The 18,766-nt window shown below is 41.9% G+C and overlaps 1 protein-coding gene across 4 annotated transcripts in view; it reads right to left on the bottom strand.

Moving 5' to 3' along the window:
* Nucleotides 1-18,766, bottom strand: part of CEP120 (centrosomal protein 120) — an 80,767-nt gene that overhangs the window by 48,032 nt on the left and 13,969 nt on the right. For all 4 annotated transcript variants that reach the window (XM_044263870.1, XM_044263841.1, XM_044263859.1 and 1 more), the window contains exons 6-8: nucleotides 5,873-6,021; nucleotides 1,175-1,372; nucleotides 127-354 (exon numbers count right to left, since the gene is read on the bottom strand). In XM_044263870.1, the coding sequence (XP_044119805.1) occupies nucleotides 127-354; nucleotides 1,175-1,372; nucleotides 5,873-6,021 (575 nt within the window). The remainder of the gene's footprint in view (nucleotides 1-126; nucleotides 355-1,174; nucleotides 1,373-5,872; nucleotides 6,022-18,766) is intronic.

Below are 18,766 nucleotides of genomic sequence, written 5' to 3' on the forward strand. Positions count from 1 at the left end.
AACGTAGGCCACTAATTAATAATAACAGTTTCCTACGCAAGGTAGCTCTCTGGAAGTTCAGCTTTTAGGAGCAGTCCCGAGTGACACCGCAAAAGCTGGAGGAGGGGCTGGAGGGTCACCACTTGCCTGGGCGTCTATGCCTTCTCTCTGCAGAGCCACAGACACGCCAACAGTCGGGGCTAGCTCCACAGGAATAGGCGCAAGCTTTTGTTTGGCTCGGTTTGGAGGGTCAAGAATAAAAGCACCCTCGACTGTGACTGGGCGCTGGTTGATTTCTGTACTCCCTTTTTTCAGGAGTCCAGTTAAGGGTACCTCTGTACTTCCAAGTGACTGGTCTCCACAGCAAAGATGGATCTAATGTGAAAGAGAAAAATCAAAAGAGGCTTAATATTCTCTCCCGTCTCCTAAACACAGAAACTTAGTTAAGGGCGCCTGGGTGGCTCAGTCAGTGAGCATCCAACTCTTGGTTTTGGCTCAGGTCATCTCAGGGTCATGGGATCGAGCCCCACATCCAGCTCTGCACTCACGCTCAGCACGGAGTCTGTTTGACTAACAGATTCTTATACTTGATGGTTGACATTGTTGATAAGGCACAAAGTTTACTAAGAACTCAATAATAGGGGCGCCTGGGTGGCTCAGTGGGTTAAAGCCTCTGCCTTCAGCTCAGGTCACGATCCCAGAGTCCTGGGATCAAGCCCCACATCGGGCTCTCTGCTCAGCAGGAAGCCTGCTTCCTCCTCTCTCTCTGCCTGCTTCTCTGCCTACTTGTGATCTCTGTCAAATAAATAAACAAAATCTTTAAAAAAAAAAACTCAATAATAAAGCCATTTGCCTCCATTTTTTTCTCTCAATACTATATACTCATAAATTACCACCCTTCTCTCTTTTAGGAGTTATGGTTACTTTAATATTTTACTATGCTATTTCACAAACTGTATCATGAATACATGCATGTAAACAGAAAACTAATCCTTCAAGCATTTTGTTTCTATTTCCATTTCAACATTAATTTAAACACAGTTCTAAAAAGATAAGTAAGTTAGTGGATCCCACCCTATTTGGCAACTATTTGTGTTCCCTCTCTCACTGTCTCTCTGTGTCAAAATAAATAAACAAGCAAACAAATAAATAATAAAACTAAACTAAAATAAAAGCAACTTTCTGCAATACTTACCTGTAGTTTAGACTGAAGAGCCAGGTAAACACGAAGAATTTCTATGCTGCTACGTATTCGAACAGATGCTCTCTCTGGCTCAAAGTTTGGGTTGATTAAATCATTGAAGGGTTCATTTGTAACATCATTTCCCAGCAAAGAATAGTAAAAGAAAAATTCAGGCTGTCTTTCTGGAAGCTTCATGGTACATGGAATTAACTAAACATTCAAGGAAAAAGAAGAGAGTATTAATTTGTAAACCATGCATGTCTTTAAGATATCTGCTTGAAGATCTATCTTAAAGACAAACTTTAAGATCTCTGCTAAAATAAGATATCTGATTTTTTTTTAAACTTCTAAGTCTACAATTATTCACTCAGAATTCCTACATCTCTGAAAAATTACAACCAAATGATCGGTTTAATCTTTCAAGGCTTACTTCAGAAAAGCCCAGAGACTAAAACATTTTTAGAGACTTGTTGTTTTCAAGTTTACTTTTCATTCAACTGACCTATGAATGAGTACATGGAAGTTCTTTTAGAAGGAAGTGGTCAAGTATTTTAAACTGAGCTTTCTTTATTTCCATTTACCTTATTTCATCTTATTCTCACTCTCCCACCCTCTTCATTCCTAAGAGAAGGGTTTTAAACAACTGTAATCCAGACTATTAAATGTAACACCTTAGCCCAGGCCTTCACAAAAACATTTTCTAGCCAATCTGTCCAAACTGGGAAAACTATAAACTAATAGTTGGAAAAAGACACTTGCTTTAATGGGAGTGTTACTTCGCAAAGTTTGTACTTTCATAGCCACGCATGGCAAAGACGTGGATTCTTGGACAATACAATATGGAGTCATCTAACAGACCAAGTGCTCACTAGCACACTGTTAAAAAGACAGTGGTTGGGGCGCCTGGGTGGCTCAGTGGGTTAAGCCGCTGCCTTCGGCTCAGGTCATGATCTCAGGGTCCTGGGATCGAGTCCCGCATCAGGCTCTCTGCTCAGCAGGGAGCCTGCTTCCTCCTCTCTCTCTCTCTGCCTGCCTCTCTGTCTACTTGTGATCTCTCTCTGTCAAATAAATAAATAAAATCTTTAAAAAAAAAAAAAAAAGACAGTGGTTGTGTTCATCGATGGGTTTTGAATATATCCTAGTGATCATACAACAGGGCTGTTAAATAACTATATCCTGATAGGCCAAGTGGAGTTACAGGACAGCTTGTAGAGTTCGTGACAATAAAAGAATTAACCACTTAGAATAAAACAGCCCCACATTCAATAGTCACTGGTCTTGTGTGAAATAACACAGTAGATACTCAACGACTCTTGTTTCATATATATTTTTGTATGTGAAGTAAATGCTTACTTGAACCCCATACATTCAACTGTACTTGAGTAGGTTTTAGTCTATCTAGAGAGAGCCAGCACTTCTATACCTACAGTTGTTAAGAGCAGATTCTGGATTAAGCCCCCAATTCTGGTTCCATCCATGGGTTACTGTGAAGCTTTGGACTTCACAGTACTACTAACTACTCTATCGCTCTGTACCTCCGTTTCTTTTAGGCTTGTTGGAAGGACTGGAAGAAAGATACTGGTTCCATAGGACAACTCCACCACACAGCACAGAGTCAGCTGTGCACAACTGAGCTGTGCTCAGGAAAAGCCCTGAGGCAAAAATATAGTATCCTTACCAGTGACTATTTCAGAGTTTAAGTAGACAAGACTTTTGTTTCTTCTATCATCAGAAAGCAAAAAAAAAAATCTTAAGAACTAAAGATAGCCCTTAAATATTTCACAGTATATTTAATTTTAAGTTAATTCCCACTAAGAAAAGATTCTTTCAAAAATCCTTTAACAGGGGCGCCTGGGTGGTTCAGTGGGTTAAAGCCTCTGCTTTCGGCTCAGGTCATGATCCCAGGGTCCTGGGATCGAGCCCCACATCGGGCTCTCTGCTCGGCCTGCTTCCTCCTCTCTCTCTCTGTCAGCCTCTCTGCCTACTTGTGATCTCTGTCTGTCAAATAAATGGATAAATCTTTAAAAAAAAAAAAAATCCTTTAACATCTTTGTATTTGGAAGGTAATTTTTTTTAACCTTCGACATTCAATATTAAGAAAACCACCCAGTCCTCCTGCTCCTAACTCATTCCTCCGTTCGCAACAGGACAGCACATGTCCTGAGTCACTGAGGAGCACCTGAAAAGGTATTATTTCTTACCTTTATTTGTTGCTTGGTGCTTTCTCACACTACATTTCTCACTAGCTTGAGGAAAAAACTAAATGGCTAATTTATAAAACCCTTGGCTTGTCTATACATAATGAAAAAAGGAAACAATATCAAAAGATAACTAGATTACTGGGTTCAATTTTTTGTGTTTTTTCATTATTGTAAAATACATGTAACAGAAAATGTGCCATTTTAACGGTTACAAAGCATGCACCTCAGTAACACTGAGTACATTCATAAGGCAGTGCGTGCACTGGTCACATCTGGTTCCAGAACGCTCTCATCATTCCCAGGACAAATACCGTACCCATGAAGTAAAAGCTTGTTGAGAGTAGTCTCATTAGTAGTCTCCATTCCCCCTCTCCTCCGGCCCCAGAAAAGCACCCATCTGCTTTGGGTCTCTATGGATTCACCTATGCTAGTCTATTTCATATAAATGCAAGCACACATCAGGTGGCCTTGTGTGTCCAGCTTCTTTCATTTGGCATGCGTTCAAAGTCTGCCTACACTGCAGCACCTGTCAGCACCCTGTTCCATTATAGTCGCGTAATATTCCATTGTATGGACATGCATTTGGTTTATCCATTCATCCAGTGGCGGACAGCTGGGTTGTTTCCACCTTTTGGAAACTGTGAATACTGCTTACTACATTGCTGTGCACGTTTTCATTTTTACACCTGCTTTCAGTTCTTTTGATTCACACCTAGCATTGACATTGCTGGATTCCACGCTAGTTTGGTTTACTCTTGAGAGAAAACTGTTTGGCTTCCTTTTTAGCAGAGGAGCCAATGGTTAGTTATCAATCTGGTTTTTGAGTTTTTAAAAACTAAACGGAGTGACTGGTCCCAGTAAGTCATCTTGTATTACGAAGAGCTGTTTTAGTTATGGATTCGATAAGTCAATTACTCTCAACAAGCTTTTACTGTACAAATGTAGCTTCACACATACAAACTACATGACAGTCATTTTGGTTATATTATCTCATCCCTCATCCTTATATGGAAAGTTGGTATTATCGCCACTCGACTTCTGAGAAAACTCAAGCCTCAGAAAGGTTACAGTGCCTAAACTGGAGGAGCCAGCTAGTAAGCAGTGAGTAGGCCGAGAGAACGCAAGCCCCATAACAATCCATCTTACTCCAAAACCGTGTAAGAGGGAAGAGAGCATAATACTGGAACAAGAGAATAAGGGAAGTGACTCCATGTCCAGAAATACGCAGGCCCTTTACTTAGCTATAAAACCTTCCTAAGAAATGGTTTCCTGGGGACGCCTGGGTGGCGCAGTTGGTTAAACGACGGCCTCCAGCTCAGGGCGTGATCCTGGAGTCCCGGGATCGAGTCCCACATCGGGCTCCCAGCTCCATGGGGAGTCTGCTTCGCTCTCTGACCTTCTCCTCGCTCATTCTCTCTCTCACTGTCTCTCTCTCTCAAATAAATAAAATAAAAAAAAAAAAAAAATTTAAAAAAAAAAAAAAAAAAAAAAGAAATGGTTTCCTGATCTTGAAAATGAAAATAATAATCCCCTAAAGTTGTGGGAGGATTAAACACAGTAGTTAGCATAATCCCTGGTCCACAGAAAAGGACACACAGTAAAGGATGAGGAACAATTATGCCACCCAGAAGAGTTGAAAAAAATTAAAGTGGTAATGTAAAATGCCTTTGCATCTACTTAATAACACAGTAAAAATAGAACAGCCTCAGTATCTAACATGTACCCTGATGTGGTTAATGAAGGCAGTGACATCGGACCTTCCCCCAGCAGGAACGGCATATTAAGATGGAGCAATTCATAAGCAAGGCTTTATGAAGAAAAAGAGAGAAACTGATGGAGAGAGCCAAAAGCATGAATATGGAATGAAAAATTTTAAATATTTCCTGAGAAAAAGCATTACCTGACACTCTTCCAAGACATGTACATATATATGGTCACTATCAGGTATTTCACTTATAAATGTGGACCTTGTGGGAGCTTTGTACCTCTGAGGAAATTAACAGTACAGTAAAAATTGAAGTCATAAGCCATTTTCTCTATTTTCGAAATTATTATTTCAGCTGCTATATAGACCAATATAATGTTGAGAAAGTGGGCTGGATCTTGAGAAAAACGATGGAAGGACAGCTCATTTTGGAAGGAGGCAACGTTGGCATGGGTCGTGAGTGTCCCTGCTCTCCTTGCTGAGGGCACCGAGACCACCAGGCCCAGAGCACTCTCCCCCAGGCTACTTCCCCGGGTTGCTTGTACAGCTGGCAACCTTGAGGGATTAAGTATGTTCCTGGAGAGAGACCAGGACTGTTTACATTGCCAGTGGTCTATCTCCCAAGTTCTGTGCTCCTCAGCTGTGGAGCTGTTACTTCTCCTTCTGCCAGTCCCCCTGCTTGTGCTTGCGTGCAGTCTCTCTCTGACAAATAAATAAAATCTTAAAAAACATAAATAATAAAAATAAAAGAAAAATCAATGTTTTCGGATCATTGTGAATCCCTCATCAGAGGGAATGTCTCACCTGCTCCAACTGGGTGGCGAAGGCTATGGTCACCGACATAATGAAGAAGTCAGAGCAGTACTCTGCTGGGCCGATCTGATGGTAGCCTCCCTCCTCATTTAGCACCACCACGATGTCCTTGGGGTCAAGTCCAGACAGGCTGGCAGGTACTTTATGGGGAAAACCACAATGCAACTACATTACAGTTTGCCATATACCACGGTAAGATTTTGAAAGCCGGTTATGCTTTGTATTTTGCTGGAGAGTTTTCATGGATACACTCAGTACCTCAGTAAATTTCTCTTTTCTTTTTCTTTCTTTCTTTTTTAAATACTCTCTCCCAAGAAACCATTTTTAACCACCATTTTCCTTCTAGTCTGAAATACGGTAACATTTTAAAAATGAAAAAACTGCAGAGAAGAGACCCCATAGGTTTCCCAAAGGAAGTGAATCTTTTTTTTTTTTTAATATTTTATTTATTTACTTGACAGAGATCACAAGTAGGCAAAGAGTCAGGAAGAGAGAGAGGAGGAAGCAGGCTACCCACTGTGCAGAGAGCCCAATGTGGGGCTCGATCCCAGGACCCCAAGACCAAGACCTGAGCCGAAGGCAGAAGCTCTAACCCACTGAGCCACCCAGACGCCCCAGGTAGTGAATCTAATTTTTTTTTTTTTTTAAGATTTTATTTTATTTGACAGAGAGAGATCACAAGTAGGCAGAGAGGCAGGCAGAGAGAGAGGAGGAAGCAGGCTCCCTGCCGAGCAGAGAGCCCGATGCGGGACTCGATCCCAGGACCCCGAGATCATGACCCGAGCCGAAGGCAGCGGCCCAACCCACTGAGCCCCCCAGGCGCCCCCCAGGTAGTGAATCTAAACCACGGACTGAACCATCAGCCCAGCGTGGCTAAGAAGAGAAAGGGCAATGAACGGAGAATAAGGGAGTAGGAAACAGTGTTCCAGGCAGAAGGAACCGGAATACACAGCCTGGGAAGAAAAAGCACGCGGTGGGAGAGGTGGGGGGGTGGCAGGGGTGGCATGCTGGCTCACAAGGTGAGGATGTCGGGGTCGAGGCCCAGTGAAAGACTCCCTACACGCCACACTCTAATGCTGGGGTCATTTTCCAAGATTAAGAGGAGAGCATGAAACAATTTTGGGAAGAGAAGTGATATAATGCATACCTCAGAGATATGCATCCCCCATCAATAAGCAATCCTCTCCAGATTCCTATTTTGCAGCCTGAGAAATTGTACCTTTGGCTTGAAAAGGAGCTTAAAACCAAACGGTTCCCCCAAACAGTCAGGCAGCTGGAAAGACAGCTCGGACTCTAATAGGGGGAAGGCAGCATGCAGGGTTACCCCTGAAGAAATGAACTTCCTACAGCACTGGCTAAACATAGCCAAACAGTTAAGCACACAGATGCTCCAGTAACACAGACTGAGGTTCCAATCCCAATTCTGCCACTTACCAGTTTTATGGAGAACCTGTAGGATTTCTTCCTGTTTCCATTTTTTGCTCTGCAAAGCTTTTATAATGTTGTTTAGAAGATCAAATTAAATAATCAAGTAAAGCATCTGACAATCACTTTAATTAAAGACATCCACAAAACAGTAATGTCAGCAGAGCTTAAAAATGAGAAGAGTAACTATGACAGGTCTCCTAGTGCCAAGGAGTTACAGGCACAAGTTAAAGTTCAAGGGACGAGAACAAGGATAAACCTCCTATAAAACTGGAAGGACTAAAGGTGTCAGTATGAATGTACATGGTTCACTAAATGTACGGATAAACAGATATAAAGGCATGTGTACCCATGTTCATGTATGTGTGTTTATGTATACCTACATAAACCAAATCCCTCACTTTTTTCATTAGAAGGCCCTGGCAGCAGAACACCCCAATAGCAATAGGCATACCTTGCACCTAGACTCTTTCTTGTAAGGAAGCAGGGCTCCCTGAACAAACAGCTGAATCCAGGCCTAGACAGGAAAGGACATCAGCCTGTACCATCTTCCTATGCCAGAAACCAAGAGAAAGTGCAAAGAATTATGGAGACAGGCTAAAGGAAACAAGCAGCTTGAAGGGGATATTTTAACACATTAAAAAAAAAACAAACAGTAAATTGAAGGTTTAAGGAATGAGTACTTTGGCAATTTCTTAATAATGAGTCACAAAATATCAATTCCCTAAGAAAATAGTAATTTACAGTTGAGAACAGATACACACTACACCTTAATCAAGTGATCAAAATGAGAATCATTTTATCATCAGTAATGAAGCAAATCCAAATTACATGCCACCTGCAAAGATGAAATGAGAACAACAGAGCGTCACATCCATGATATTCATGTCAAAGATGTACAACCTTCATCTATTAACAGACAAACTGAAACGGTGCAGGGGGACAGGCTCACCTGCACCCAGTCATGGGACTACAGAAAGGTTCCCTTCTCCCCACACCTTCCCTCTATGTTACAAAAGGCTTATTTTCTTTTTACCCAGTATATCGTTACAAGGCATATTAAAAAGCAAAACAAAACAAAAAACTAGGTTTCTATCTCAGGAAAACAGAAAAAACGGCAGCAAATTTTTGCAAATTAAGTTCAAAGCCAGCAGAGGGAGAGAAATAATTAAAAACTAGAGCTTCAATCAATGAAATAGAAACAGGAAATCAATGAAGAAAATCACAGAAACCAAAAGCTAGCTCTCCAAAAAATCTATCAAACCATTAAGCATTTTGCCAATGTAACTAAGAGAAAAGGAGAGAAAACACAAATTATTATCAGAAATAAAAGAGACATCTCTACAGATTCCACGGACATTAAAAGGATACTCAGGGGGGGGAGGGGCAAGATGGCGGAGAAGTAGAGACCCTGTTTCAACTGGAGCCCTAAAGTGAGCTAATTATTTACCAGAACACCCTGAAAACCATGAAATCAGCCTGAGACGTAGGATTATACACTTCTGGATCTCTACAGGGGCAGAAGACACCAGAGAGAGGTAAAGCAGAGTGGGAATGCTCAGACTGATACTGGAGGATAAGCAGACAGGGGAGGGAGCCACCAGAAGCGACCCATTGAAAGGAATACCCCATACGAAAGTGCCCTGTGGTTGGGAACCAGCATTAACTTGGAATCTGGTTAAAAGCACTCAAAAAAAGCAAAAGATCTTAAGGGGCAACTGGTGGAATCAGGCAGTCATGGGCACGGGCCTAGGCCCACGGACCCAGGATGGCCACCGCCAGCAACCACCAGTGCCAGAGAGAGTGCGGCGGAGGCTCCAGTTTCTGGTCACCGAGCTCCCCAGTGTTGTGTAGCTCACCACCGCTAGGCTGGACGCACTCCCGCCCCCACAAGAAGGAGTCTGGTGACGGCGCCAGCCCACACTCCCTAGAAGTACAGCCTTTTGCGCTCTGCACGTACTATGCAAACGGGGTCTGACCCACTCCCCAGCCTGGGCCTGAAGGAACTCAGCACGACCTCTGGTCAGGATCCCTTGGCAGCAACCTGGGCAACCATCAAGTCTGGACCCCAGAATCAGTCCCAGCAAAGACAGCCAACGGAAGCTGACTCCCTGGACCAATATCGCTTGCAGCTTTAGAGGCACACGGGTGCAGAGACAAGCGGGAGCTTTGGGTGACCCCTGAGACAGTGGCTGGGGACTTGCACTGCCTGCACTGAGGTTGCACGGTTCATGGAGTTTGCGGAGGGGAGTCTGTGTGCTCTGAACCATCCAGAAGGGAGCAGACTGAGGCTTCTCTCTGAGATGGAGGTCTGGGTGCAGTTCCGCCTTCCACTAAACTTAAAAGCCACTAAAAACCAAAACCTCCAGAGAACAAGAGCCTGAAAAACCAGTTTCCACAGAACCTAGCCCCTTGATAGGGGACAGGAGGACTCAACCCACAAATCTGACTGAAAAACAATGCGGCAGTCCTCTCTCCCAGAAGACAAGCCAAAAGAACTGGAAGACGACCACTACAGGGTCCCCATAAAACTGTAAAACCCCAATATCAGGGAAAACAATTATGTTAAGCTCCTGGTATTGCCCTAAAACCTGCACATTTCACAGATACAACTTTTAATTTTTAATTCATTCTCACTATTCTTGTTCTTTTTAATTTTTTAACCTACTTACCATTTCAACCGGAGGATTAATACAACATATTCCATAATAACCTTTTACTTGAACTTTTTTTCATACACGTACCGTGTTTTTTCCTTTTCTATTTTTAACATACATATACATATACATATAAGCTTAATAGTAATCCTCTTTCACTAACCAATACTACCCCTATATATAAACCAGTTTTAATCTCCCTTCATCTCTAGAAAGTTGAGTCCTTTAACAAAGTTATCAAGATACACCCAGGAAAAATTCCTCACCCACATCAAGGATTTATAACCACCCTCCCATCTTTTTCTTCTGCCAGTGTTTCTGTGTATTTGTTTTTGTTCTGGTATTATATAAATCTTATCCTTGGGGATCATTTTGGCTGGGTTCTTTTTTTTTTTTTTTTTTTTCATTTACTTTTGTCGGTCCTTTTGTCTGTCTGTTTTTGTTTGTAAACCTATAAATCTTATCTTTGGGGCCCATTCTGGCTGGGTCTTCTCTTTTTTTTCCCCTCTCTCTTTCTCTTTCTCACTCTCTTTTTTTCTTTTTTCTTTCTTTTTGGTAGTGACTCCTGATTGCTCAGAACCATTCCAGAGTGCACCTTGCCTGGATCATGACTGATATATTCAGCGATACATCCCCTCAACCACCTCGCACCAAAATGATTAGGAGGAGGAACACCCAACAGAGGAAAAATTCAGAGACTGTGCCCTCTCCATGAGAATTACTGGATAAGGACACAATTCAGGGTTAGAATTATCTAGGCAAAGGCTAGGTTGGAGAAAATCATTAGTGACAATACAGACTATCTAATGGCAGAAGTGAAAACCGCCTGGGAAGAAGTTAAAAATACTATCAATGAGATCCAATCTAATCTAAATACTCTAACAGCTAGGGTAACCAAGGCAAAAGATCTAGAGGACAAATTGACAGGAAAAAAGGATCAGAAGGAGCCCTGGAAGAACACCTCAGGAGCCATGAAAACAGAATTAGGGAAATAAATGACCCTATGAAACGGGCCAACGTCAGAATTATTGGGATCGTGATAAGGTGGAGAAAGAGAGAAGACTAGAAGATAGAGCTGAACAAATTTTGGATGAAAATTTTCCCAATCTGGGGAATGGAACCCACGTTTGTGTCCTAGAGGCTCAAAGATCACCCCACAAGATAACCACTCTAGAAAGACCGCGAGGCACTTGATTGTGAGACTGACGAATCGTAATTTTAGACAACTGCTTCTGAGGGCAGCTATGGGGAAGATTCCTTACGTACAGAGGAAGGTCTATCAGAATAACGTCAGACCTGTCCACAGAAATCTGGCAAGCCAGAAAGGAATGGCAAGACATATTCGGGACACTAGATGAGAAAAGCGTCCAGCCAAGAATACTTTATCTAGCAAGACTGACATTCAAAATGGATGGAGAGATAAAGAGCTTCCAAGACCTGCAGAGTTTAAAAAAGTATGTGACCACCAAGTGAGCACTACAAGTAATACTAAGGTGGGGGGGGGCTATAAAAGAAGAAAGAACCCAAGACTGACTTAGAACAGAAATTTACAGAGACAATCTACAGAAACAAGGACTTCACAGGGAACATGAGGTCAATAAAAACGTGTCTTTCAATAATCACTCTCAATGTGAATGGCCTAAACACTCCCATAAAACAGCACAGGGTTGCAGATTGGATAAAACGACAGAACCCGACCATATGCTGTCTACAAGAGACATGTTTGGCTAAAGATACATCTAGACTGGAAGTAAAGAAATGGAGAAGCATCTTTCATGCCAATGGGCCTCAAAAGAAAGCTGGGTAATGATTCTCATATCAGATCAATTAGATTTTAAACTAAAGACTATAGTCAAGAGATAAAGAAGGGCGCTAAAACATTCTTAAAGGGTCTATCCACCAAGAAGATCTAACAATTGTAAATATTTATGCCCCCAATATAGGAGCAGCCAATTACATAAAACAACTGTTAATCAAGATAAAGAGTCACATTGATATGAATACATTAACAGAAGGGGATCTTAACATGCCACTTTCAGTAATGGACAGATCACCCAAGCACAAAATCAATAAAGAAACAAGAGCATTAAATGACACATTGGACCAGATGGACCTCATAGATATATACAGAACATTCTACCCTAAAAAAACAGAATACTCATTCTTCTCCAGTACACACGGAACCTTCTCCAGAATAGATCACACACTGGGTCACAAATCAGGACTCAACTGATATCAAAAAGACTGAGATAATTCCCTGCATATTCTCAGACCACAAAGCTTTGAAACTGGAACTCAACCACAAGAAAAGGTTTGGAAGGAATTCAAACACCTGGAAGCTAAAGACCACCTTGCTTAAGAATGTTCGGATCAACCAGGAAATCAAAGAAGAACTTAAACAATTCATGGAAACCAATGAGAATGAAGACACATCGGTCCAAAACCTATGGGATATGGCAAAGGTGGTCCAAAGGGGGAATACATAGCCATCCAACCTCACTCAGAAAAAATTGAAAAATCCAAAATGTACCAGCTCTCTTTACACCTTAGAGAACTGGAAAATCAATAAAAAATTAAGCCAACCACACACACAAGAAGGGAAATAATCAGGATTAGAGCAGAGATTAGTGAGATAGAAACTAGAGATACAGTAGATAGATCAATGAACCTGGAAGTTGGTTTTTTGAAAGAATCAGTAAGATCGATAAACCACTGGAATGAATCCAAAAGAAAAGAGAGAAGGACCCAAATTAATAAAATTATGAATGAAAAGGGAGATCATGACTAATACCAAGGAAATAGAAATAATCATCAGAAATTATTATGAACAGCTATATGCCAATATGTTAAGCAACCCAGACGAAATGGATGCATTCCTGGAAACCTATAATCTCCCAAAACTGAATCAGGAAGAAACAGACAACCTAAATAGACCAGTATCTAGAAACAAGATTGAAGCTATGATTAAAAACCTGCCCAAATACAAGAGTCCAGGACCTGACAGATTCCCAGAATTCTACCAAACATTCAAAGAAGAAACAATCCTATTCTCCTGAACCTGTTTCAGAAAAAAAAACAGAAACAGAAGGAAAACTTCCAGACTCTTTATGAAGCCAGCACTACCCTGATCCCCACATCAGGCAAAGATCCCATCAAAGAGGAGAATTTCAGACCAATATCCCTGATGAATACGGATGCCAAGGTTCTCAACAAGATCCTAGCTAAGGGGCGCCTGGGTGGCTCAGTTCGGCTCAGGTCATGGTCTCAGGGTCCTGGGATCGAGCCCCGCATCAGGCTCTCTGCTCAGCAGGGTGCCTGCTTCCTCCTCTCTCTCTGCTACTTGTGATCTCTCTCTCAAATAAATAAATAAAATCTTAAAAAAAAAAAAAGATCCTAGCTAAAAGGACCCAACAGTACATTGAAAAGATTATCCGGGGCACATGGGTGGCTAAGTGAGTTAATGCCTCTGCCTTCAGCTCAGGTCATGATCCCAAGGTCCTGGGACTGAGCCTCGAGTCGGGCTCTCTGCTCGGTGGGGAGCCTGCTTCCCTCTCTCTGCCTGCCTCTCTGCCTACTTGTGATCTGTCTGTCAAATAAATAAATAAAATCTTTAAAAATAAATAAATAAAAATAAAAAGATTATCCACCATGACCAGGTGGGATTTATCCATGGATTTATCCATGTGGGATGCAGGGTGGTTCAACATTCACAAGTCGATGTGATAGAAAAAAAATCAATAAGAGAGGAGAGAAGAACCACATGGTCCTCTCAACTGATGCAGAAAAAGCATCTGACAAGATACAGAATTCGTTCCTAATTAAAATGCTTCAAAGTGGGGCACCTGGGTGGTTCAGTGGGTTAAAGCCTCTGCCTTCAGCTCATGCCATGATCTCAGGGTCCTGGGATTGAGCCCCACATCGGGCTCTCTGCTCCACAGGGAGACTGCTTCCCTTCCTCTCTCTCTGCCTGCCTCTCTGCCTACTGTGATCTCTGTCAAATAAACAAATAAAATCTTTTTAAAAATAAAATAAATAAAATGCTTCAAAATATAAGGATAGATGAAACATTCCTCGACTTCATAAAATCTATGAAAAACCCACAGTGAATATCATCCTCAATGGGGGAAAGCAGACAGCCTTCGCTTTGAGATCAGGATCATGACAAGGTTGCTCAACATAGTACTTTAAGTCCTAGCAACAGCAATCAGACAACAAAAAGAAATAAAAGGTGTTCAAAGTGGCAAAGAAGTAGTCAAACACTCTCTCTTCGCAGATGACATGATACTTTATATGGAAAACCCAAAGATTCCACCCCCAAACTACTAGAACTCATACAGCAATTCAGTAATGTGGCAGGATACAAAATCAATCCACAGAAATCAGTTGCTTTCTTATACACTAACAATGAAAATACAGAAAGGGAAATTAGAGAATCAATTCCATTTACTATACCACCAAGAACCATAAGATACCTGGGAATAAACCTAACCAACAAAGTACAGGACGTGTACTCGAGGAATTGCAGAACACTCACAAAAGAAATTTAAGACTCAAAAAGATGGAAGAGCATTCCATGCTCACGGATCAAAAGAATAAACATTGTTAAAATGTCTATACAGCCTAGAGCCATCTATACTTTCAATGTCATCCCGATCAAAATTCCACCAGCATTTTTCAAAGAGCTGGAACAAACAATCCTAAAATGTGTATGGAACCAGAAGAGACCCCAAATTGCTAAGGAAATGTTGAAAAAAGAAAAGCAAAATTGGGGGCATCACGTTGCCTGATTTCAAGCTTTACTACAAAGCTGTGATCAAGACAGCATGGTAGTAGCACAAAAACAGACACAGACCAGTGGCACAGAGTAGAGAGTCCAGATATGGACCCACAACTCTATAATCAAATGATCTTCGACAAAGCAGGAGAAAACATCCAGTGGAAAAAAGACAGTCTCGTCAATAAAATTGAACAGGTAGGTATAGAAGAATGAAACTCGACCATTCTCTTAAACCATACACAAAGATAAACTCAAAATGGAAGACCTCAATGTGAGGCAGGAAACAATCAAAATCCTAAAGAAGAACATAGGCAGTAACCTCTTCGACATCAGCCACAGCAACTTCTTTCAAGACATGTCCCCAAAGGCAAAGCAAACAAAAGCACAAATGAAATGGACTTCATCAACATCAGAAGTTTCTGCACAGCAAAGGAAACAATCAACAAAAGAAAGAGGCAACCCATGGAATGGGAGAAGATACTCACAAATGACACTAAAGACAAAGGGCTAATATCCAAGATCTATAAAGAACTCAAACTCAACACACACAAAATAGATAATCACATCAAAAAATGGGCAGAAGACATGAACAGATGCTTCTCCAAAGAAAACATGCAAATGGTTAATGGACACATGAAAAAATGGTCATCATCATTAGCCATCAAATCAAACACATTGAGGGGCGCCTGGGTGGCTCAGTGGTTTAAGCCTCTGCCTTCAGCTCAGGTCATGATCTCAGGGTCCTGGGATCGAGCCCCGCATCGGGCTCTCTGCTCAGCAAGGAGCCTGCTTCCCCCTCGCTCTCTGCCTGCCTCTCTGCCTACTTGTGATCTCTCTCTGTCTATCAAATAAATAAATAAAAATCTAAAAAAAAAAAAATCAAACACATTGAGATACCACTTTATACCAGTTAGAATGGCCAAAATTAACAAGACAGTAAACAATGAGTGTTGGGGAGAATGTGGACAAAGGGGAACCCTCTTACACTGTGGGTGGGAATGCAAGTTGCTGCAGCCACTTTGGAAAACAGTGTGGAGATTCCTTAAGAAAGTAAAAAGAGAGCTATCCTATAACCCTGCAATTGCACTACTGGGTATTTGCCCCAAAGATGCAGATGTAGTGAAAAGAAGGGCCATCTGTACCCCAGTGTTCATAGCAATGGCCACAGTAACCAAACTGTGGAAAGAACCAACATGCCCTTCAACAGATGAATGGATAAAGAAGATATGGTCCATATATATAGTGGAGTATTATGCCTCCATCAGAAAGGATGAATACCCAACTTTTGTATCAACATGGACTGGACTGGAAGAGATTATGCTGAGTGAAATAAGTCTAGCAGAAAGAGTCAATTATCATACGATTTCACTTACTTGCGGAGCATAAGGAATAACACGGAGGACATTGGGAGATGGAGAGAAGTGAGCTGGGGGAAAACAGAGGCGGAGACCTATCAAGAGAGACTGTGAATCCTGAGAAACAAACTGAGGGTTTGGGAAGGGAGGAGGATGGGGGGTTGGGTGAACCTGGTGGTGGGTATTACAGAGGGCATGTATTGCATGGAGCACTGGGTGCGGTGCATTAACAATGAATTTTGGAACACTGCAAAAAGTAAAATAAAATTTAACAAAAAAGGATACTGAAGGACAACGGTGAAAACCTTATATACACAAACCTGATAACCTCTATGAAATGGATTAATTCCCTTAAAAGACAAAGTCTGCAAAACCTCACACAATCTGAATAGGCCTGTATCTTTTAATGAAATTCAATCAATAACTTTACAAAACAGAAAGCAGCAGACCCTGATGACTTCACTGGTGAATACTAGCCAACATTCTAGGAAGATAAACAAATTCTCTCTCATCGTTCTCAGATGACAGAAGCAGAGGTAATAATTCCTGACTCAGTCTATGAGGCCATCATTACCTTGACTTCAAAACCAGACCAAGACATTACATACACACACACACACACACACACACACACAAACCAGACCACTATCTATCATTAATACACATGTACAAACTCTCAACAAAATAACAGATGACTGAATTCATGGATTCAGTCATTTATCTATGGATATAAAGAACTACGTACCACACTTGGAGGAAGCATGATGGCAGAGAAGTAGGAAACTGAAATATCATTAGGTCCCATGAGTTCAGCTAAATACTTACCAAACCATTCAAACACCTACAAACTCAACAGGAGATAGAAGAGAAGAAGAGCAGCAATTCTAGGAATAGAAAATCAACCACTTTCCAGAAGACAGATGTACAGAGGAGTGAATCTAAAGCAACCTACAGGAAGACAGACCGTGGGGGGAGGGGCCGGCTCCCGACAAGCGGCAGAGCAGCAGAGCACAAAATCAGAACTTTGAGAAGTCTGCTCCACTGAGGAACATCATTCCAGAGGCTAAGCGGGGGTGGAGCCCTTGTGGGGACAGTGTGGTCTCAGGTCCTGCTGGGTCACAAAAAGACCAGGGGTGTGTGAATGTGGCAGAGCTCCCAGGTATCACAGCGGGGAAGCCAACTACAGAGAGAGACAAGCAGTGGGCTCTCAGCTCAAGGCTACCTTAAACCATGATCTGAGACACAGCAGGGCCACTGCTCTTCGAGCAGGGACCCCACAAGTGGCAGATCTGAAGAGACCCTCTCCTTCTTCCTCCAGGAGGAACAGCGTGAGAGAGTGTGATAAGAATCTGCTGGGTTTGGAGACTCCAAATGGGGCCATGCGCCAGAGACAGAAATGCTCAGTCACAGGCCGGGTAAGCACAGCTAGAGACCAGGGAGAGGGGAGGGACTGACCTTATCACTGACGGCACACTCAGGAACGGGGCCCTGAGCTCTCTGCTCCTACCAGCTGGAGATTGGGAAGCCACCATTTTCATGCCCCTCCTCCAAAGCTGTATGGAACGCTTTCAGAGAATAAAAGCTCCTAGAGTGAACCAGTGCAGATTACATAGCCCGGACCCTGGCAAGGCTGGTACAATTCCACCTCAGGCAAAGAAATTTGAGAATCACAGCAACAGGACCCTCCCCCAGAAGATCAGCAAGAACATCCAGCTAAGACCAAGTTCACCAATCAACAAGAACTGTGGGGGCACCTGGGTGGCTCAGTGGGTTAAAGCCTCTGCCTTCCGCTTGGGTCATGATCTCAGGGTCCTGGGACTGAGCCCCACATCGGGCTCTCTGCTCAATGGAGAGCCTGCCTCCCCCTCTCTCTCTCCGCCTGCCTGTCTTCCTACTTGTGACTTCTCTGTCAAATAAATAAAATCTTAAAAAAAAAAAAAAAAAAGAAAAAGGAAAAAAAAGAACTGCGGAACTCCAGAGCTAGGGAAAAACAATGAATAGAATTCATGGCTTTTCCCCCCATGATCCAGCAAAGTTAAATTTTCTTTTAATTCTTTCTTTAATTCTTTTTGTCTTATTCTTTTTTTTTTAACTTTTCCTCTTTCCTTTTTTAACATTTTTAAACTATCAATGTTTTTTAAAAATCTTCTTAAATTGTCATTGTTATAGTCATATTTTATCCCTTCATTGTATTTAACCTTATTTTTGTATACATAGGTTTTTTTTCCTTTAAAATTTTGGGATATAATTTCTTCTAATAGATCAAAATATACTCTAAATGTAGTGCATGAGCTTTTTTCTAGTCTCCAGCCTGATCACATTCTCTCTTTTTTTCCCCTTTTCCAACAAACTTATTAATTCTTTTAGAATCTTTTTTTCATTTTCATTTTTTACACTCATATTCCATCCCTTCATTGTGTTTACCCTTATTTTTTTTTTAAGATTTTATTTATTTATTTGACAGAGAGAGATTACAAGTAGGCAGAGAGGCAGGCAGAGAGAGAGGAGGAAGCAGGCTCCCCGCTGAGCAGAGAGCCTGATACGGGACTCGATCCCAGGACCCTGAGATCATGACCTGAGCCGAAGGCAGCAGCTTAACCCACTGAGCCACCCAGGCGCCCCTACCCTTATTTTTTAATATACAGAAGTTTTTCTTTCTTTAAAACTTTGG

The sequence above is a fragment of the Neovison vison genome, chromosome 1 (assembly GCF_020171115.1).
Source record: "Neovison vison isolate M4711 chromosome 1, ASM_NN_V1, whole genome shotgun sequence".
Taxonomy (NCBI): domain Eukaryota; kingdom Metazoa; phylum Chordata; class Mammalia; order Carnivora; family Mustelidae; genus Neogale; species Neogale vison.